The 21,113-nt window shown below is 52.4% G+C and overlaps 1 protein-coding gene across 6 annotated transcripts in view; it reads right to left on the bottom strand.

Annotated features, from left to right (window-relative positions):
- The window catches only part of PADI2 (peptidyl arginine deiminase 2), a 56,626-nt gene that overhangs the window by 20,445 nt on the left and 15,068 nt on the right, over nt 1–21,113 (bottom strand). For 5 of the 6 annotated variants that reach the window (NM_001430719.1, NM_001430720.1, NM_001430721.1 and 2 more), the window contains exons 2-6: nt 16,734–16,917; nt 15,594–15,666; nt 6,927–6,988; nt 1,481–1,598; nt 588–713 (exon numbers count right to left, since the gene is read on the bottom strand). In NM_001430719.1, the coding sequence (NP_001417648.1) occupies nt 588–713; nt 1,481–1,598; nt 6,927–6,988; nt 15,594–15,666; nt 16,734–16,917 (563 nt within the window). Of the gene's footprint in view, nt 1–587; nt 714–1,480; nt 1,599–6,926; nt 6,989–15,593; nt 15,667–16,733; nt 16,918–21,113 lie in introns of those variants that run through there. The other variant, XM_010802617.4, reaches the window with a different exon arrangement.

Genomic DNA, 21,113 nt, shown 5'->3' with positions numbered 1-21,113 from the left:
CTAGGGGTCTACTCCTCGAGGGTGCACACAGCATCATCAGGGGCTCTTTCAAAGTCGGGGCGGGGGACTTCCCTGGGTGGTCCAGTGGCTGAGACCCCACGCTCCCACTGCAGGGGGCCCAGGATCGATCCCTGGTCAGGGAACCAGAGGCCACGTGAGCCCACATGAGCCCACGTGCCATAACTAACCATCCCCCATGCTGCAATGAAGACCCGGCATGCCAAAAAAAAAAAAGTCGGGGCAGTTTTTCATTTTCAGAAAGTCGGAGAGGAGAAACACCGGCCAGGGAGAGGGTGGGTCCCTGCCTCAGGCGTCATGAAGGCGACATGAGTCTGGGGAGGATGACTCACAAAGCCCGTGACTGTCACCGCTGACTCCTTGAGGGCGGAGAGGCCGCGCCCTTGGGGCCCTGACTTCACAGGGCCGAGGTGGCCCTGGATGATGGCTGGTCCATTACCAAGAGGCCAGTCCTGGACCTCTCCAGCCACCTGCCCCTGTGATGACTAAGGGGGCCCTGGGGAGCCTTAGAGGGTGAAGCACGCTCCCCGAGGGCAGAAGCCACTGGAGGGTGGGCAGGGGACACTCACTCTCCACGCAGAACACGCCCACTTTGTCCGAGTCCGACATGGAGATGTAGAGGACGATCTCGTAGCCGGCAGGGAGGTGCTCAGGGCCTTTGGTCCGCAGGATCATCTGGGACATGTCCTTCAGGTCTGCGGGCAGAGGCAAGAGGAGGCTGGAACTGAGAGAACCGCTCTGGGCTGCAGGGGTCCGAGGTGCGGGGGGACTGGATGAAGGTACTTGGGAGGTACCAACTTCCAGTTATCCTCGGGATGCGAGGAACAACACGACTGATCTCAGACACTGCTGCACGTCTCACGTGAAAGTCGTTAAGAAAGTCAATCCTAAGAGGTCTCCTCTCAAGGATTTTTTTTTCTATTTCTTTAATTGTGTACCTATATGAGATGATGGATGTTTACTAAACTTCTTGAGATACTCACTTTATGATGTATGGGAATCAAATCACTGTGCTGTGTGCCTTAAACTCACATACTGCTGTATGTCAATCATATCTCAATTAAAAAAGAAAAAGGGGAACTGTGGCTGGAATGTTGGCCTGTTACTTTTACAAGCAGGACAAAGCAAACCCCAAACGTATATATTATGGAAACGTATATATTATGAAAAGTGTAAGAACTAGTTGCTATCTCCAACACCACAGATGACCTCCCATAACACTTCTGGAACATCCTTCTGCTCCTTTTTTAACATAGGTGCAGCTTCGTAAAGAGCGTGGTTCCAATCCAACCGAGCAGTATTGATAGTTTCGCCATCTGTTCTTAGCAAGAGTGGATACCTGAGTCCAGTTCTCAGGAGAGCCAAGGTCACACCCGCCTCCCGCTTTGCCCAAGACTTGGCCCGAATGTCCCCACTGCCCCTCCCTGCCCTCCTCGCAGCCCCGAGTGCTGAGCCCTCGCACCTTCCTTGCTGTAGACCTTCTCATCACTGCAGTCCTCCTGGGGCAACCAGGGTGTGTCTCGGTCACAGTTCACCAGCAGGATGGCGCCCTGGCCCTCAGGGCCCCAGGTCCAGGATGCCTGCGTCGGCGAGGAGAGAGGGCAACGCTGTTGTCTCTACTTCTGCAGATGTTCCCAGCCTCAGAGCAGACCCCACAGGACACTGGGGAGACGGCCCAGGGTGAGACTCAAGAGCAGCCACGGGGGCAGCTGTGACCTGGCAAGCACGAGTCCTTCGTCTGATGCCTGGAGAGAGCCAGGGTTAGCGCCAAGGCAGGCTCAGGGTGGGGACAGACAGGCAGAGAGACAGATACAGAAGGCTGGCTCGGGCATCACGAGCCTCACATCTGGTGCCCCACTGCCTGGAGTGGGGTGGGGAGGCAGGGCCCAGAGAAATGGACAGGCAGACATTTTATGACGGGCTCCAAGGCAGAGGGAAGGCAACATGGGGCCTGACTGCAGACCAAACCACAAAGCTGCAGCAGTCAAAGCAGCAAGGTGAGGGCACAGAGACAGACACACAGACGACCGGCGCGGACAGAGCTGGAGAGGAAGCACACTTACGGGGCCGTCAGCCCACGACAAGGGGCAAGCCTACCCCGGGCAAGACAGCTTCTTCAACAGACAGTGTTGGGCAAACCCCGACAGCCACGCCCAAAGAACCAAACTGGGCTTCTTTCTTACAAATGCCACACACAAGCATAAACGTAGAATAAAGACGTAAATGTGAGCTCTGAAACCATAAAACTTCTAGAAGAAAACACAAGCAGTGTGCTCTTTGACATCAGTCTTAGAAACAGTTTTTTGGGATCTATGTCCTCAGGCAAGTGCAACACAAGCGAAAACAAACAGGATCACATGAAACTAGAGAGCTTGTGCTCGACAAAGGAGACTATCAACAAAATAAAAGAGCTGCTTACTGAATGGGAAAAGACGTTTGTAACAGATATATCTGATCAGGGTTAATACCCCAAATATACAAAGGACTCATACAACTCAAGGTCAGAAAACAACCTGATTTTAAAAATGGACAGCAAAGCTGAACAGACATTCTTTCCAAAGAAGACATACAAAGGGGGGCAGATATGTGAAAAGACGCTCAACATCTCTAATCAACAGGGAAATACAAATGAAAACCACAATGAAATGCCTCACGCCTGTCAGAACGGCTACCACAAAAAAGACAACGAATAATAAGCACTGGCGAGGATGGGGAGTACAGGGAGCCCTTGCGCACTGCTGGTAGGAATATAAGTTGGTGCAGCTACTATGGAAAAAAGTATGGAGATTCCTCCAAAGAATTAAAAATAGAACTTTCGTATGATCCAGAAATTCCACTCTTGGGTCTTTATCTGAAGAAAATAAAAACACAAATTAGAAAAGACATATGTATTCCCATGTTACTGCATTATTATTTACAATAGCCAAGATATGGAAGGAATTTAAGTGCCCATCAATAATGAATAGATATGGGAGCACGTGTACACCCGTGGTGGATTCATGTTGACGTATGGCAAAACCAATACAATATTGTAAAGTTAAAAAAAAAAAGTGCCTGGCACATAGTGAGAAAAAAAAAAAAAAGACTGGATAATGAAGATGCAGTACACATACACAATGGAATAGTATTCAGCTACAAAAAAAAAAGAAATCTTGCCATTTGCAACAACATGGATGAACCTAAGTGAAGTAAGTCAGAGAGAGACAAGTACTGCCATGTACTATAAATGAAAGCTGTGAAGACAGTAAATGTTAAGTGTTTTCATCGGAAGGAAAACTTTCTTTTTTTCTATTTCTAAAGATTGAGGGCAGGAGGAGAAGGTGGCGCCAGAGGATGAGCTGGTTGGATGGCATCACCCACACAACGACGTGAGTTTGAAGAAACCCCAGGAGTTGGTGGAGGACAGGGAGGCCTGGCACGCTGCAGTCCACGGGGTCGCAAGGAGTCGGACACGGCTGAGTGACTGAGCAACAACTCTGTACCTATATGGGATGATGGATTTACACTGAACTGAGTGCGGTGACCATTTCATGATGTGAGTCCAATCACCAGGCTGTGTGCCACAGAGCAACTGAAGCCACAGGCCACCACCACTGAGCCCCGTGTGCTCTGGATTCGCTGCGGCAACTACTGCGCCCACGCACCACAGCTAGAGAGTCCACGCGCTGTAACGAAAGATCCCGCACGGTGTAACAGAGACCCCGAGTGCTGCAGCCAAGACCCGACGCAGCCCAAATCAATAAACAAAGCCATTCTGCGGTACCTTAAACATACACGCTGATATACGTCAATTATATCTCCGTAACACTGGAGGGAAGAAGAGGCACCCAGAGGGGCTCAGGGCTCTCGGGTGAACGGACACCCGGCCATTTTCAAACTTGCTCTGAGTGCTCCAAGTGGGACCTGTAAGGTGATTCCTTTTCAAGACTGAAGCCAGAGCGATATTAGGACAAACTCCAACCGGATCGCGTTGCTTCCCTGCTTCACGCCTTGTCAGGGCCCCCTGTTGACTCGGGCCGTGGGGCCCCGCGAGACCTGCCCGCCTCGGCCCCTTTCCGTCCGCCTCCCCCTCGCTGGCCGCCGCCCGGCTCCCAGAAGACTCCAAGCTCGGGCCTTCGCGCGCTGCCCCCTCTACCTGGAAAGCGGCCCTGCCCCGCTTCACCTCGCCAAGTCCACCCCTCCTTCCGGTCCCAGAGCATAACCCTCTTCCTCCTGGAAGCCTCTCTGATATTCTGGACCAAAGCAGCTTTCCCTGGGTTCACGCGCTCCTTCTGGGGCGGACTCAGGACAACTGTGCCGAAACCGCCGCCAGTCTTCCTTCACCGTGGCCCCCATGCCCCCTGGACTGCGGGCCCCGGTGGCAGGGGCTGCTGTCTGTCCTGCTCTCGCCATCCCCCAGGCCTGACCCAGTCGTGAAACATAAGAGACGCTGAAAAAATATTTATGGGATAAATCAAAACAACAACACACACTGGTACCTCACACTGGTTAGAACGGCCATCATTAAAAAGTCTGCAAATAATAGATGCAGGAGAGGGTGTGGATGAAAGGGAACTGTTGGTGGGAATGTGAACTGATGCAGCCGCTGTGGAGAAAAGTACGGAGGTTCCTCAAATAACTGAAAACAGAGTTGCCGCATGATCCAGCAATCGCATACTTGGAGATATTCCCAGACAAAGCATAATATGAAAAGATACATGCTCCACCACGTTCACTGCGGCACTAGGCACCGTCGCCAAGACACGGAAACAACCTCCGTGTCCATCGACGACGAACGGAGAGGCTGTGGAGCGCGCGCACGACGGCCTATGGGCGTGGTGCGTGCGCACGCCGGCACATGGGCGTGGAGCGTGCGCACGACGGCATATGGGTATGATGGAATAGGACTCAGCCACCAAAATGAATGGTACACGCCGTCTGCAGTAACATGGATGACTTAGGAGGTGTCATACGAAGGGAAATAAGTCAGAAACAGACAAATAGCAGTGACAGCATTTACACGTGGAATCTAAAATACGCCACAAATGAACACATCTACAAAACAAAAATAGACTCCCAGATATAGAGAGCAGACTTGTGGTTGCCCAGGCGGTGGCGGGGGAGGACCGGGGGCCTGGGATTTGCGGACGTACTAGTACATACAGGATGGCTGAACAGCAAGGCCCTACTGGTTAGCACAGGGAGCTGTGTTCATGTCCTGTGATGAGCCGTAATGGAAGAGAACATGAAAAATAATGCACAGGTGGAGCTGAGTTACTTTGCTGCATAGCAGAAATTAACACAACACTGTAAATCAGCCATACTTCAATGAAGTTAAAAATATTTATGAGATGAATGAAGATCACATTAAACTGCACTGGCCCAGATGAAGGAAGTCAGGGCAAGTCCAGGCCCACAGGGGCTGGGTGAGCCCCCAGCTCCTCGGGGGAATCAGGACGCCTCAGGGGCCGCCCTGGGGCCTGCCTTCATGTGGCCGCAGACACTGAGCACAGATCTGTGGGGCTGACTCGGCCTCAGGAAGGCAGGGCTGGGCGGACGCCCCTCCTTGGGAACCTCGGGGAGCCAGCTCCCCTACAGCCCCGAGGAACCCCCAGAGGCACGTCAAGAGTTTGGAGCTGGCTGCCAGGCCCCAGGCTTCTCACTGGGCTGTATTTAATTACTTTTTAAAGTACCCATCTCCATATAATTTAAACCAGCACACAGGTTGTTGTTATAAAAGTAGTGTATGCCCATGGCAAACATCTAAGTGCTCTAGAAGAGCAGAAAATGGAAAATAGAAGCCAGGATGTGCACAGAGCAAAACCAGCGGAACTTAAAAATGGGGTTGAGATTCACACTACCATATATAAACTAGACAGCCAGTGGGGGTTTGCTGTACGACTCCGGGAACTTTAACCAGGGCTAGAGAGGTGGGATGGGGTGGGAGGTGGGAGGGAGGTTCTAGAGGGAGGGGATATATCTATACCTGTGGCTGACTCATGTTGATGTATGGCAGAAGCCAACACATTACTGTAAAGCCACTATCCTTCAATTAAAAATAGATAAAACGGGGGTGAGGAAGACGACTTGGAGAACACAATGCCGCCTACACAAGTTAAAAATACACACACCCTAACCACACTGCATGTTTCACAAGAATCACAAGAACGGAAAGTGACCCATTAAAATCATCCACGTGGCCCTTTGCAGGGGAGCAGAGTGGGAGTGAAGGAATGTAGGACTGGGGAGAATGAATGAATGAACAAATGAGTGAATGATGAATGAACAAATGTGCTCAGTCGCGTCCGACTCTGTGACCCCATGACTGTAGCCCACCAGGCTCCTCTGTCCATGGGATTCTCCAGGCAAGAATACTGGAGTGGGTTGCCATGCTCTCCTCCAGGGGATCTTCCCAACCCAGAGATCAAACCCAGGTCTCCCACATTGCAGGCGGATTCTTTACCGTCTGAGCCCCCAGGGAAGACCGGATGAACAAATAAATGAATACACAAAACCAGGAAGAGGGTGTGTATGCATCATTAGAGATGACACGCCTTGAATTGGGAATGATTACTGCAATCTTCTGCTCCAGATGGCCAAAAAAAACCCCAAAAAGGCAAAACTGTAAGAGCAAATGCTTTGGCGGCACTTCCTCTGTGGCAGGACGTTCATCCTTTACACCAACTGCATGACCTGGGTGTCCCCACCCTCTGGATGGGCCACTGAGACTTGGGGACCAGCTCTGTGGCTGTTCCTCTAAGGAGCTTGCTCCTCGGTGGGCTCTGTCAATGGTGTGTGTGTCTGGGAACTTGTCTTCTCATCTGTAAAGTGAGAGTTTGCTGGGAGGACCGGCTGCCTGTAGGCCCCAGGCTGGGGCTCTGGCCCTGGAAGCCCCCCATTCAGGGCCGCCTGCCCTGGGAGTGAGGTACCTTTCTTGGGTTGTTCTTCTCCACCACGCCGTCGCGGTCTGCATCCACATCCAGGGAGATCTCTGGGGACAGACAGGTGGGTGAGCTGCTGGGCTGGCCAGAGAGGGTGGGGAGGGGGCAGGAGGGGGACCTACGGGGTTACGGTGCAGCTCACCCGAGGGAAGAGCTGTGCTGAGGTCACCTTAGCCAACCCCCTGCCTCAACACCACACTGCTGGATGGAGACACGAGCGGATACCGTGCAGATTGCGAAACTCACGAAGGTGCTGCCAGGTGGGTCTGGGGTCTCCCGCCCCCTTGCTGCTCCTCTACAGCTCTGGGTGGTGGGCGGGATGAGCCGCACTGGGCAGATCTGGGAGTTCAGAGAGGTCAAGGCGCGTGCCCAGGGCACAAGGTCACAGGGTCACACAAGGAGATCTGAAGCATACACCGCATTTCGTGTGAATCAAAGCTCAGATGTTGGAAACTTTCACGGGACTCCCTACCTGCCTTCCTGGCCTGTCCTGGGGGTGTGTACACATATGCGTCTGTGTGTTTCTCTTCCAGAACTCCAGGGTGTCTAGACCCCACACCTAAGGACCGAGGGTTTTACTTTGGGTGGGAAACTGCACTGTCAGCTCCTCTTGATCTGACTGTGCCCAAGAGGCCAAGCCGCCAGATAGAGGATCCAGGATGGGGTCCTCGCTGTCCCTCCTCTGGGGGAGGGACCTTCTTTGTTCGTAGGCCTGCTGTGGGGACTTCGTGGGGCAATGAAATGAGCCCAAAGTTCAGCATTAGACAGGACTGAGCTTGAACCGTGGTTGCGGCTTGTAAGCTGTGTGGTGCTGGGTGGCTTAGACAGCTTCTCTGAGCCCCAGTCGCTCTACCTGAAAAATGAGGCGCTTTCCCATTAGATGAGTTGTCCTAATTGCAACGGTAGGCGCTGCTGACGTTTTGAGCCAGATTGTTGCTGCTGCTGTTGTTGTGGGTCTACCCTGTGCATTGCAGGGTGTTTAGCCACATCCCTGGCTTCTACCCCCTGGGTGCCCATAACATTCCCCCAGCTGAGACAACCAAAAGGTCTCCAGATATTGCCAAAGGTCCCCCAGGGGCAACATGGCCCCCTGAGTTAGAGACCAAGAGGGTGAGGCAGGGGAAATGTTGGGAAGGTGGTGGGAGCGACACGCGGAGTGGGGCGAGCTGGGTCCAGGTCGCAGACAGCCTGTGGGCTCGGCCTTGGGCTGAGCATGACTTGGACGGAGGTCGGAGCTGGGTGAGAACACCGGGTTCCTGGTCGGTCCTGCTGGCAGCTGAGCTGTCTCCCTGGAGGGGTGGCGTGCCTCCTCTCTCTTAAGTCAGGGATTATACGGAGGGCCTCCCTTTGCCCACAGCCCAGTTCCCTCCTCACTCTGAATGCGGCTCTTCCAGGTCTGGAAGGAGGTAGGAGGGTGGTTCTAAGGGCACCGAGTCCTTGGGAGAGGGAGGCAGTATCCCCACTTCTGCGCCCCACATTAGGTGCTGTAGGAAATAATTATATAAACTCCTCCCATTGATCCCATTCACACAGCAAATCACTACTGAGCATCGACTGCCTCTAGGCCCCACACATGGGGAGCGGGGTGGGCAATCGGCCCACAGTGCCTGCTCTCAAGGAGCCCCCAGTCTTTTCTGTGTGTGGTTGGCCGTTTATTCGTGTCCAACTCTGCGACCCCATGGACTGTACACCACAGCCTCCTCTGTCCGTGGGATTCTCCAGACAAGAATACTGGAGTGGGCAGCCTATCCCTTCGCCAGGGGATCTTCCTGACCCAGGGATCAAACCCGGATCTCCCGCATCGACAGGTGGATTCTTTACCGTCTGAGCACCCAGGGAAAGTCCTATGAGATAAATATTATTGTTCCCACTTTATAGGCGAGCAAACTCAGACTTGGAGATGTCACTTGTCAGCACACTGGGCTGATGATCTGGGGGGCTGGTGCGGGATAAGACTCCCAGGGACAGAGTGGAGAAGGCAGCCCCACCAGCTACTGTTAGAGACGGAAGGCTTAGAAGCACCAATATTGATGCTGGCTCCCAGACTGCCACGGACTTTCCATCGGGACACTCCCCAGGGAATGCTGCTGTTTGGGGAGGTTGCCTTCCTGAAGCTTCTCCCAGGGGACCTGCTGCAGACCCAGCCCTCTCCAGGAATGACTCTTTGCTTTTCAAGATAACAATCTCTCCTGGGTGTACAGTTCTTTGTGGACAGGAGCGCACTTCCCATGGGTGTTTTCCCTCAGTCACCACCCTGGCCATCCTGCCATAAATAGGAGGAAGCAAGGCTCCCAGCAGGGCAATGACCATGAAGACCCCGAAAAGTGCAGGGCCAGGGGTCGCCCTCAGGTCTTGGACTCCAGACCCCTGCCCTTGGCTGTTTTCTCCACAGTCTCAGGCTGACCTCCGCCCTGGGTTGTTTCCAAAACCAAAGCCCACCTTCCAAGACCCAGGACTCACTCCTCTAGAGGTCGTTCCCAGAGGAGGGGCCAACTCCCCACCCTGGTGACCCTGTGGCTTTGGTCTCTAGGCTGCAAGGCGCCACTGCATCACGGCTCCTGTGGTCCGTGAAAGCAGTGGTCACAGGAGAGAAATCAGGAGCATTTCCCTGTACTTCATTATGAACTTTTCGTTATTCTGGGCTGCACCATGTGGCTTGCGAGCTCTTAGTTCCCTGACCAGGGACGGAACCTGTGGTGTGCACCAAGTCCTAACCAGAATGCCAAGGAACTCCCCATTATGAATTTCTTACATTAAATTTTTGTTATCAATGTAATATTTGCACAAGTGAAAAAAGAAAACAAAAACAAAAAACCAAACAAACAAACAAAAAAAAACCAAAGAGAGTACCAAACAGCTTCTAAATAAACCCAGGGGTTCTTTGTTTAGCCTGTCCCCTCACTGCCTGAGGGAAGCTCTATAATACCGAATAACATGCCTATTATTTTTTCTTCGGTTTATTCAATTGGGACAAATTTCACTGACTTCCCATGAAATCACATAATCGGGCTCCCTTATCATCCACCTCCTGACATCCCACGGTGCTTGACACCTTCTCTCTTGTGACTCTTGACAAAACTTTATGGTCAGTTGGAACGGCCTCCTCACCCTGCCGCCCTCCCTCGGAGACTCCCCCAAGTTACAAGGTATTCCTCGAGGACTTCTCCCCTTCAAAGCTTCCCTCAAGGTCCAGTTTAACTGAATTCCTATGGGATGCTCCTGAGGGGATGGGAGCAGGCTTGTGGCCTGCCCAGGGCTCTGCCTCCCGGAGCCGCTCTGTCCTCCCTGGGGAGGGGGAGGCGACATCTGTTTCAGGGCCTCTGGGCTCCAGACATTTCCCGGAGGCTCCAAATCCTGCCTCAGCTCCCCAGAATAGCCCCAAGGTGTCAGGTGGCACCCAGGGTGTGAGATAGATTAACTGGAAATGTCACCAGGACTGGGCTCAAGGCAGCCTGCCCTGGGGAATCAAGACACTGGCCTCAGCTTCCGCACGAGCGCTTTGGCGGCTGCCAGCCCCTGGATGGTGGCGGGGCACCAGGCCTTCTTGCCTGACGGGGCAGCTTGGGGTGTGGTGGGCAGGGGACTCTCCCCGACAGTCACTGAGGGCGGTTATCCTGGGTCTGGGACAGGGTACAAGGAACGAGGGCCTTAGGTTGATGCAAAAAATCCTCCAGGGTCCCGTCCACGTGCTCCTCCCTTTGCAGGACCTCAGCAAAGAGGGTGAGGCTACGCCTCTCTCCACCATCTTCCCCTCAAACCCCCTTAACAGCGAGGAAGTTGCGAATCAGCCCTACCCAGGGGCTCGGAGGCTCTCCGGGATCAATGAGCTCGAAACTCACTTTATAGCCTCGAAAAAGTGAGGTCCAGGGAACTCCCTGGTGGGCCAGTGGTTAGGACTTTGTGCTTTCATGGCCAAGGGCCTGGGTTTGATCCCTGGTTGGGGAACTAAAGCCCCACAAGCCAAATGGCACAGTCCCCCCCCTCAAAAAAAAAAAAAAAAAAAGTGAGGTCTACAGGGAGAGGGCATATCACAGGTTTTTGGCAAGACTAGGACCGAGAACCACAGCCTGATTTGACCAAGGGCATCATGATTTTGTTCTTGATACCAGGAGGAGGACTGAAGCACAATAAGGTTCTTCAGCGTCACATAGGCAGAGAGAAAATGGGCTGCCCCGTGCCCCAAGAGGAAGCGACAAAAGCAAAGAGCATTACCTCAGCACCTAGCCCCTGCCAGGCCTGGGGATGCCCCATCCCACTGAACCCCTATAAGCACTGTGCAAGAGCACACTGGAAACCCATTTTACAGATGAGGAAACTGAGGCTCAGTGGAATGGTGGTCTTAATGTGGCTGGAGAGGGGAGAGCCAGAACTTAGACCTACTGTATTTCCGTGCACTCTGAAGCCAGTGTTCTTTCTACCCAGTGTGGACTCAGGACAGAAGTAGGGTGAGATGGACACTAATACATCCCTGGGGGACAGTCCCACCATCATGGGTCATTCAAGGCATTCTTGCCTCTGAGCCGCCACCCTCAAATGATCACTTAGGCTGTGGGGCTCCTGGGGTAGATCCCTGAGGGAAGACAAGACCCAGATGGGTCAGACAGACCAGTGGATGGGTCCCAAGGGAAACCTAGTTTTCACCAGGCTTCCTGGTGAAACATAAATTCAGTGGGGGTGAGTTTTTCATAAAGCATTATTTCTGCAATGTGAACGACTGTCTTCTGTTTTGAGATTCAGTTCAGTTCAGTTCAGTCGCTCAGTCGTGTCCGACTCTTTGCGACCCCATGAATCACAGCATGCCAGGCCTCCCTGTCCATTACCAACTCCCGGAGTTCACTCAAACTCATGTCCATCGAGTCCGTGATGCCATCCAGCCATCTCATCCCCTGTCGTCCCCTTTTCCTCCTGCCCCCAATCCCTCCCAGCATCATAGTCTTTTCCAGTGAGTCAACTCTTTGCGTGAGGTGGCCAAAGTATTGGAGTTTCAGCTTTAGCAACAGTCCTTCCAATAAACACCCAGGACTGATCTTTAGAATTGACTGGTTGGATCTCCTTGCAGTCCAAGGGACTCTCAAGAGTCTTCTCCAGCACCACAGTTCAAAAGCATCAATTCTTCAGCACTCAGCTTTCTTCACAGTCCAACTCTCACATCCATACACGACCACTGGAAAAACCATAGCCTTGACTAGATGGACCTTTGTTGGCAAAGTAATGTCTCTGGTTTTTAATATGCTATCTAGATTGGTCATAACTTTCCTTTCAAGGAGTAAGAGTCTTTTAATTTCATGGCTGCAATCACCATCTGCAATGATTTTGGAGCCCAAAAAGATAAAGTCTGACACTGTTTCCACTGTTTCCCCATCTATTTGCCATGAAGTGATGGGACCAGATGCCATGATCTTCATTTTCTGAATCTTGAGCTTTAAGCCAACTTTTTCACTCTCCACTTTGACTCTCATCAAGAGGCTTTTTAGTTCCTCTTCACTTTCTGCCATAAGGGTGGTGTCATCTGCATATCTGAGGTTATTGATATTTCTCCCGGCAATCTTGATTCCAGCTTGTGCTTCTTCCAGCCCAGTGTTTCTCACGATGTACTCTGCATATAAGTTAAATAAGCAGGGTGACAATATACAGCCTTGACATACTCCTTTTCCTATTTGGAGCCAGTCTGTTGTTCCATGTCCAGTTCTAACTGTTGCTTCCTGACCTGCATCCAGGTTTCTCAAGAGGCAGGTCAGGTGGTCTGGTATTCCCATCTCTTTCAGAATTTTCCACAGTTTATTGTGGTCCACACAGTCAAAGGCTTTGGCATAGTCAATACAGCAGAAATAGATGTTTTTCTGGAACTCTCTTGCTTTTTCGATGATCCAGCGGATGTTGGCAATTTGATTTTTGGTTCCTCTGCCTTTTCTAAAACCAGCTTGAACATCTGGAAGTTCACAGTTCACGTATTGCTGAAGCCTGGCTTGGAGAATTTTGAGCATTACTTTACTAGTGTGTGAGATGAGTGCAATTGTGGGGTAGTTTGAGATCATGCCCTGCCTACTTTTTAGGTGCTAACATGTTAACAAGATGGTAATAATTGATGGTAAATTACTTTATTAATGTCTTTGTTTCTTTTCGGCCAACCTTCAAAATCGTTAGGTCTACTAATTTGGTGGGGAGGGGAGGGGACATTTTACTGAACCATGGAGCCTAAATATCTGGAACTTGTGGCAGTTACAGAAATAACTCTTCAGTGAAAGTGTCAGCACCCCAGGACAAGCCTGGTCCTTCATCATGTATTCGGTATCTTCTGCCCAGTCTCAGCCCTATGGCACCCTCGCTTGCCTCCTGGCTATTGTGTAGTCGCTAAGTCAGTCTGATGCTGTGATCCAATGGACTGTAGCTCCCCCCCCCCAGCCTTCCCTGTCCATGGGTTTCCCAGGCAAGCATACTGGAGTGGGTTGCCATTTCCTCCTCCAGGAGATCTTCCCAACAACCCAGGGACCGAACCCATGTCGACTGCATTGGGAGGCGGACTCTCTGCCCCTGAAAGACCAGGGAAGCCACTCCTGCCTCCTCACAGTGTTACTATACCATCCGTCCTGGGCCCGCGCCTCCCTCCCTACAGTGTCACTGCACCGTCCGTCCTGGGCCTGCGCCGGCCTCCTCACAGTGTTACTACACCATGCGTCCTGGGCCCAAGCCAGCCTCCTCACAGTGCCACTGCGCGGTCTGTCCTGGGCCCACGCCGGCCTCCTCACAGTGTTACTATGTCGTCAGTCCTGGGTCCGCGCCGGCCTCCTCACAGTGTCACTGCACCATCCGTTCTAGGCCCGCACCGGCCTCCTCACAGTATTACTACACCATCTGTCCTGGGCCCATGCCTGCCTCCTCACGGTGTTACTACACCATCTGTCCTGGGCCCGCGCCTGCTTCCTCACAGTGTCACTGCGCTGTCCGTCCTGGGCCCGTGCCTGCCTCCTCACAGTGTTACTACACCATCCGTCCTGGGCCCGCTCCTGCCTCCTCACAGTGTCACTGCGCCATCCGTCCTGGGCCCGCACCGGCCTCCTCAGTGTCACTGCGCCGCCCGTCCGGGGCCGCTGCGTTTTGCGGGAGTATCGTCAGTGGTATTGTTAGCCCCCTGGGAGCTCCCTCCTCTGCCAGGCTTTGGGCTGCTGCCCGTCCCGCTGATGTCCTCAAGTGTCCTTGCCTCTGTGGGGTTGGGTTTCCTAGGGACGGTCACCTGAGACAGCCTGGGGCACCGTGTACCCGTGAGGCTCACACGTGCCAGCCCTCAGCTGCAGCGCCGGAAGCTTTGGTTTACTCTCCCAAGGTCCCTTCCCGCCACGTAGTCCTGAGGACTGGCCCCCAGAGACCGGGCACTCACTCCCTCAGTGCGGAAAGAGGGGCAAGTGACCGGCAGTCAAGCCCGTTTGGGAATCAGCTCAGAAGTGGGAGAGCAATACTACTGAGCCTGTTTGGGCTAAAAGCACAGGGTTGGAGAAGGAAAGGCTGGCTTGGGAGCTAGTTGTTTTGTGGGGGGATTTCTGAGCCCACCCCCTCACCTCCCCTACACCCCCCTATATCCCCCCTACGCGCCCCCACTCCCCCCCCCCCACGCCCCGGGAGAATATGACATAATTGAAACGGCTGGGTGTCCCATAGACCACGTTCTGCTGTGTGGCCCCAGGCAAACCTTGGTTTTCTCATCTGTAAAATGGGGACTATAATAGCTTGTCTTCTTAGAATAGATGTGAGAATAGACTGAGCTCATGATAGCTAAACCACCTCACGCTGCAGCCTGAAACACTGTCAGTGCTCAGTAATCGCCACCTCCACACCAAAGTCCTGGACACAGAGCAGCTGTTCAGCAAATAGACATCACTGTTATCTTCAACGCCCTCAGGACATAGTTGATGCTCAGGAACAGGTAGCTTACCTTCCCCTGACCTGTCGCCACTCTGTCAATGTTAAACTAAGGACTCACTGAAATGTCCCCCTGGCTTGAACATTACAGGAGCTAAATGGAAAGGACAAGCAATACCTTCACTGCAGAAGAGCCCATGGGGTGAAGCCCTGGAAGCTCGCATTCCACGTGCCCTGGCATCCAGGGGAGGGGAGCGCGGCGCAAACAGAAGAACCCGCAAAGGAGTGAGCCTGAGCTCTGGCCCCAACCGGCACCGTGTTGCTGCGTGACTTTGAACCAGGTCCCTAGCCTCTCTGGGCCTCAGTGTCCTTGTGAATCAAATGAAGGGCTAGGACGAGGTGGGTTAAGGACCCAGGTTGCATCTTTGCACCCTGAGGGCTGGGTCTGGGGAAGGCAGGGGTGCAGCTGGGGCTGGGAAGGACAGTGCAGGCTTTGTAGACAGGCCATTCTCCTCTGACAAGCGAGCTCTTCTCCGGGCTGCAGGGCAGAGACGGGGGAGGAGCAGCCTTGGCTCCTTCTCCCCACGGTCCACAGAGCCTGTGACAGGGACTGTGACAGCCAGCTGAGTTGCTGGAGGACCAAGGCACACCTCCCCCCGCAGCACCCCCCAGGCCTGCATTATTAGAGGAAGCTCCGAGTGCCAGGCGGGCAGCACTGAGAACAGTCCAAGCGCCTGGGAAGGGCAGCAGTGGCAGCCCCTGGGGAACAAAGGCGCCCAGGCCGGAGCCACGCAGACTCACCGATGGCCGTGAGGAAGAGCCCAGCCTGGTCGACGGGCGTGATCCCCTCCTCCTCATAGTAGCTGACGGTGACCTTGATGGGGGTGGGGGAGGGGCACAGGGGGAGGGAGAGAACAGAGGTGACAGGTCACAGGCAGGCACACCCGCAGGGACCACCTCACAGTCTGTCAAGCCAATCCGCTCTAACCAGCTGGACCCTCTCCTCCAGGAAGTGCTCCTGGCTTGGTGGGCTGTTTCTCTCAGAATATCTAAGTAGACAGGGGGCTCCCCTCTCTCAGAGGGCATCCAGGGTGTTGTCTGCTACTTGCCCCCCTGTGCGTCCTGCTGCCGGCCCCCACTTCTACTGGGGTGTGTATCTAGCTCCCACTCAGCAACAATGGAGCTTAGGCTGTTCTCACTGGACGACGCCCAGTGCCATCTCTGACACGGGACACGTGTGACGTTCATGTTAATAATTAGAGAACCCAGGGAACAAAGGGTCTGGTCTCGGCTCTATCTCTTGGGCATGGGCGCCCAGCATCCCATCTGATACACAATGAAACCAAGGACGTTCGTGGCCGTCGCTTCCAGTAGTCTAAGAGTCTGTGCTAAGAGTCCCGTGACATTAACCTGCCATGAATTCATCCTTCTGTGGCTGTAGCCATGAGCTGATTTACTGAGCTCTTAAAAAGTGGTTGGTTTGAACTGAGATGGGCTACAGGTGTGAAATGCACAGAAGATTTAGACTCGGCGTGGAGAAAACCTTGGTCTTGTTTTTTATATTGATATCACGTTGAAATGACAGTATCTGGATATATGGAGTTAAGTAAAAAAAATCATCAAAATTAAGTCCATCTATTTCTTTTTGCTCTTTTACTTACTTACTTATCAGCCATCCCGCCCAGTATAGGGGAACCTTATTAACAGTTCCCTGACCAGGGATCGCGCCCATGAGCCCTGCAGAGACCGTGTGGAGTCCCAACCACCGGACTACCGGGGAGGTCTCTCTTTTTGCTCTTTTAATGTGGTTGTGAGAAAACTGAAACCGACATGTGTGGCCCATGCTCGGCTTTTCCTGCCCGCGCGGATCCGGCCCGTCCAGATACCGGCCTGGCCCCCGGCCCCCAGGCCCGCGCAGGAGCACCGCCCCGCCCACGGTACCTTGTCGCTGCTGGCCTCGGGGCTTGCCTGGCTCATGGTGAGCCGCAGCGTGGTGCTGGGCGACAGGGGCCAGCGCTGCTTGCCGTTGGTGGCCACCTCCTCGGCCTGCCCGTCGCGCACCACCTCCACCCGCACGCGCTCCGAGTGCTTCAGGCCGAAGGTCTGGGCCCCCGCAGGGGCCGCGCTGGAGGGAGAGAGGAGGCGGCGTCACAGGGACCGCTGGGTGGGAGGGGCCAGGGCCTTCAGGAAGAGACCCCTGGGGGGCAAGGCTGCAGGGCTCCCCAGGCGGCCGGGTCTCCCAGAGGACTCAGCTGTAAGGTAATCACCCGGTAGTGAAGAGGGCACTGGCTAAAAATACAGGTTCCTTCAGTGTGGGAGGGATAAATTAGGAGGTTGAGATGAACTGATACAGACTGCTATACATCAAACGGATAAACAAGGACCTACTGAGGAGCACAGGGAACAGCAGGAGCCTGTAATGGAAATCCAGCACCCACTGGACCATCGAAAACGCAAGAGAGCTCCAGAAAAACATCTATTTCTGCTGCATTGACTATGCCAACGCCTTTGACTGTGTGGATCACAAGAAACTGTGGAAAATTCACCTGACCTGCCTCTTGAGAAACCTGTATGCAGGTCAGGAAGCAACAGTTAGAACTGGACATGGAACAACAGACTGGTTCCAAATGGGAAAAGGAGTATGTCAAGGCTGTGTATTGTCACCCTGCTTATTGAACTTATATGCAGAGTACATCATGAGAAACGCTGGGCTGGAAGAAGCACAAGCTGGAATCAAGATTGCCAGGAGAAATATCAATAACCTCAGATATGCAGATGACACCACCCTTATGGCAGAAAGTGAAGAAGAACTAAAGAGCCTCTTGATGAAAATGAAAGAGGAGAGTGAAAAAGTTGGCTTAAAGCTCAAGATTCAGAAAATGAAGATCATGGCATCTGGTCCCATCACTTCATGGCAAATAGATGGGGAAACAGTGGAAACAGTGTCAGACTTTATTTTTCTGGGCTCCAAGATCACTGCAGATGGTGATTGCAGCCATGAAATTAAAAGATGCTTACTCCTTGGAAGGAAAGTTATGAACCTAGACAGCATATTGAAAAGCAGAGACATTACTTTGCCAACAAAGGTCCGTCTAGTCAAGGCTATGGTTTTTCCAGTGGTCATGTATGGATGTGAGAGTTGGACCGTGAAGAAGGCTGAGAGCCGAAGAATTGATGCTTTTGAACTGTGGTGTTAGAGAAGACTCTTGAGAGTCCCTTGGACTGCAAGGAGATCCAATCAGTCCATCCTAAAGGAAATCAGTCCTGAATATTCATTGGAGGGACTGATGCTGAAGCTGAAACTCCAATACTTTGGCCACCTGATGCGAAGAACTGACTGATTTGAAAAGACCCTGATGCTGGGAAAGATTGAGGGCAGGAGGAGAAGGGGACAACAGAGGATGAGATGGCTGGATGGCATCACCGACTCAATGGACATGGGTTTGGGTGGACTCCAGGAGTTGACGATGGAGAGGGAGGCCTGGCCTGCTGTGGTTCGTGGGGTCGCAAAGAGTCAGACACAACTGAGCGACTGGACTGAAGGAAAAGAATCTGAAAAAGAGTCTGTATGTGTATGGCTTCCAGGTGGTGCTAGTGGTGAAGAGCCCACCTTCCAATGCAGGGGACATGGACTCGACCCCTGATCTGGGAAGATCCCATACGCCAAGGAGCAACTAAGGCCGTGCACCGCGACTGCTGAGCCTGGGCTCCAGGAGCGGGAGCCAAACTACTGAGCCCTCGCGCCCAGAGCCTGTGCTCCACAGCAAGAGAAGCGCTGCGGTGAGAAGCCCATCCGCCTCGGCGAAGAGTGGCCCCCACTCGCCGCAGCTAGAGAAGAGCCCAAGCAGCGATGAAGACCCATCACTGCCAAAAATAAATAAGTTAGAAGAAACATACGGATTCCCTGGGCTAATCTTGTACCCACTGATTCAGAATGTTCCAGGTTGGGGCCTGGGGAATCTGCTTTTATTTTTTAAATTAGTAGGCTTTGTTTTTAAAGCAGTATTAGGTTTACAGAACAGTTGATTGGATAGTACAGAGAGTTCCCATATACCCCTTCTCCTCTATGCAGTTTCCCATATTATGAATATCTTGCATTCGTGTGATACATTTGTTATAACTAATGAAGCAATATTGATGTACTATTATTAACTAGAGTCCAGAGTTTACTCTGCATTGTAGTCTTAGGAGCTTTGTCAAATGCACAGTGTCAAGTATACACGTTCATAGTATTGTACAAAATAATTTCTCTGCCTTAGAAATCCCCTGTGCTCCACCTAGTCATCCCTCCTGGGGACCTGAGTCCTTAACAAGATTCCTTGTATTTCTGATGGGCAACCAGCTTGGAAGCCACCTGCTACTCTAAGGGTAGAGGTCTGAGGCTCAGACAGAAGACCGAATTTGCAGCAAAGACAGTTGGCTGGGCCTAGAACTCTTGTCTCCCAAGCCCTGTTCAGTGTCTGAGCTGAAGACCAGGGGAGCTCGGCTGCCGGCGAGGAGGCAGGCTTCCAGGTGCTGGGTTTGCACACAGACGGAGCCATGAACTAGGAGCTTAACGGGCAGGGGTGGGTGGGCTCTGCACAAAGACACCTCCTTTTCGCTGCAGCTTTCACGGCTTGGAATTCTCCTATTTGAGAGTCATTCCTCGGGGTTCTGGAGGAGTTTTCTACTGAATGGGAAATAGAATTCTTGAGAAGCCATCAAGATTTCGGGGCTGGAAAATAACTGGTTTGAGCTGGTTGCTGTGGACTAGATGTTTGAGTCTTCCCAAATTCACACATTGAAGCTCTAACCCCCAGTGTGATCATCGTTGAACATTAGATGAAGTCAGGAGAGTAAGGTCTAAGTGATAGGGCTTGTCTCCTCGTAAGAAGAGGCAGACAGAGTGCGGTCTTCCTCCATGGGCACCGAGGGGGGGCCATGTGAGCCCACAGCCGGAAGGCCCTGGGTGCAGACCAGGGGGACAGCCAGGCTGGTGCTCTGATCTCAGACTCCAGCCGACGGACCTGGGAGAGATAAATGTTTGTTTTTAAGCCACTGAGCCCGTGGTATTTTGTTTCGGCAGTTCAAGCAGATTAACACTCCGACTTACAGGGCGATAACAGGAAGGACTAGGAGACAGAGGAGGAAGGCGCCCAGGGTTGACGGTTTTGCTAAATCTCCAGCCCACGGTCTGAAGGTTCCCAAAAGCTCAAGAGGGCTCAGAGGGATTTAAGCGGATTCTCGTGGGGTTTAGGACGAAGATATAGGTGCAAGTGTCTGCCTCAGAGGCACAGCTGCTGTCTCGAAGGCCTGATGCTCTCGGGCTTCCAAAGAGTTCTCCACTATGATCGGGCATCAGAATCATTAGCGGGTACTGTTTAAACCTTCACTTTCTTGTTTTTAGCGGCTACAGATTTGTGGGTGCCATTTTCAGAGAGTCCGGCTGGCATGACGGAAGTGCGCCTGGGGCAGTGGCCAGGGATGAATGCGAGCTTCGGGACAGCGGTCCTCAGAGTTCAGGAGCAGCAGCTGCAGCAGCAGAACCATTACCTGGAGGGCTCGTCAAAGCATGGGTTATCTGGCCCCTTCTTAGCATTTCCGATTCTGGTTTTCAAAGAGGCAGAGGAACCAGAGATCAAATTGCCAACAGTCACTGGATCATGGAGAAAGCAAGGAATTTCCAGAAGAACATCTACATCTGCCTCATTGACTACATGAAAGCCTTTAACTGCAAGGATCACAATAAACTGTGGAAAATTCTTTAAAAGATGGGAATACCAGCCCATCCTATCTTTCTTCTGAGAAACCTGTATGCAGGTCAAGAAGCAACAGTTAGAACTGGACATGGAACAACAGATTGGTTCAAAATTGGGAAAGAAGCCTGTATACTGTCACTCTGCATATTTAACTTATATGCAGAGTACATCATGCAAAATGCCGGATTGGATGAAGCACAAGCTGGAATCAAGATTACAGGGAGAAATATCAACAACCTCAGATATGCAGATGATACCACGCTAACTGCAAAAAGCGAAGAGGAACTAAAGAGCCTCTTGATGAGGGTGAAAGAGGAGAGTGAAAAGGCTGGCTTAAAACTCAACATTCAAAAAATGAAGATCATGGTATCCGGTTCCATCACTTCATGGCAAATAGAAAGGGAAACAGTGGAAACAGTAGCTGACTTTATTTTCTGGGCTCCAAAATCACTGCAGATGGTGACTGCAGCTATGAAATTCAAAGATGCTTGCTTCTGGGAACGAAAGCTATGACGAACCTAGACAGCGTATTAAAAACCAGAGATATGACTTTGCTGACAAAGGTCTGTCTAGTCAAAGCTAT

This window comes from Bos taurus, chromosome 2, assembly GCF_002263795.3.
Source record: "Bos taurus isolate L1 Dominette 01449 registration number 42190680 breed Hereford chromosome 2, ARS-UCD2.0, whole genome shotgun sequence".
Classification (NCBI taxonomy): domain Eukaryota; kingdom Metazoa; phylum Chordata; class Mammalia; order Artiodactyla; family Bovidae; genus Bos; species Bos taurus.
Note: the sequence above shows the minus strand (reverse complement) of the source record. Positions and strands in the feature narration are given on the sequence as shown.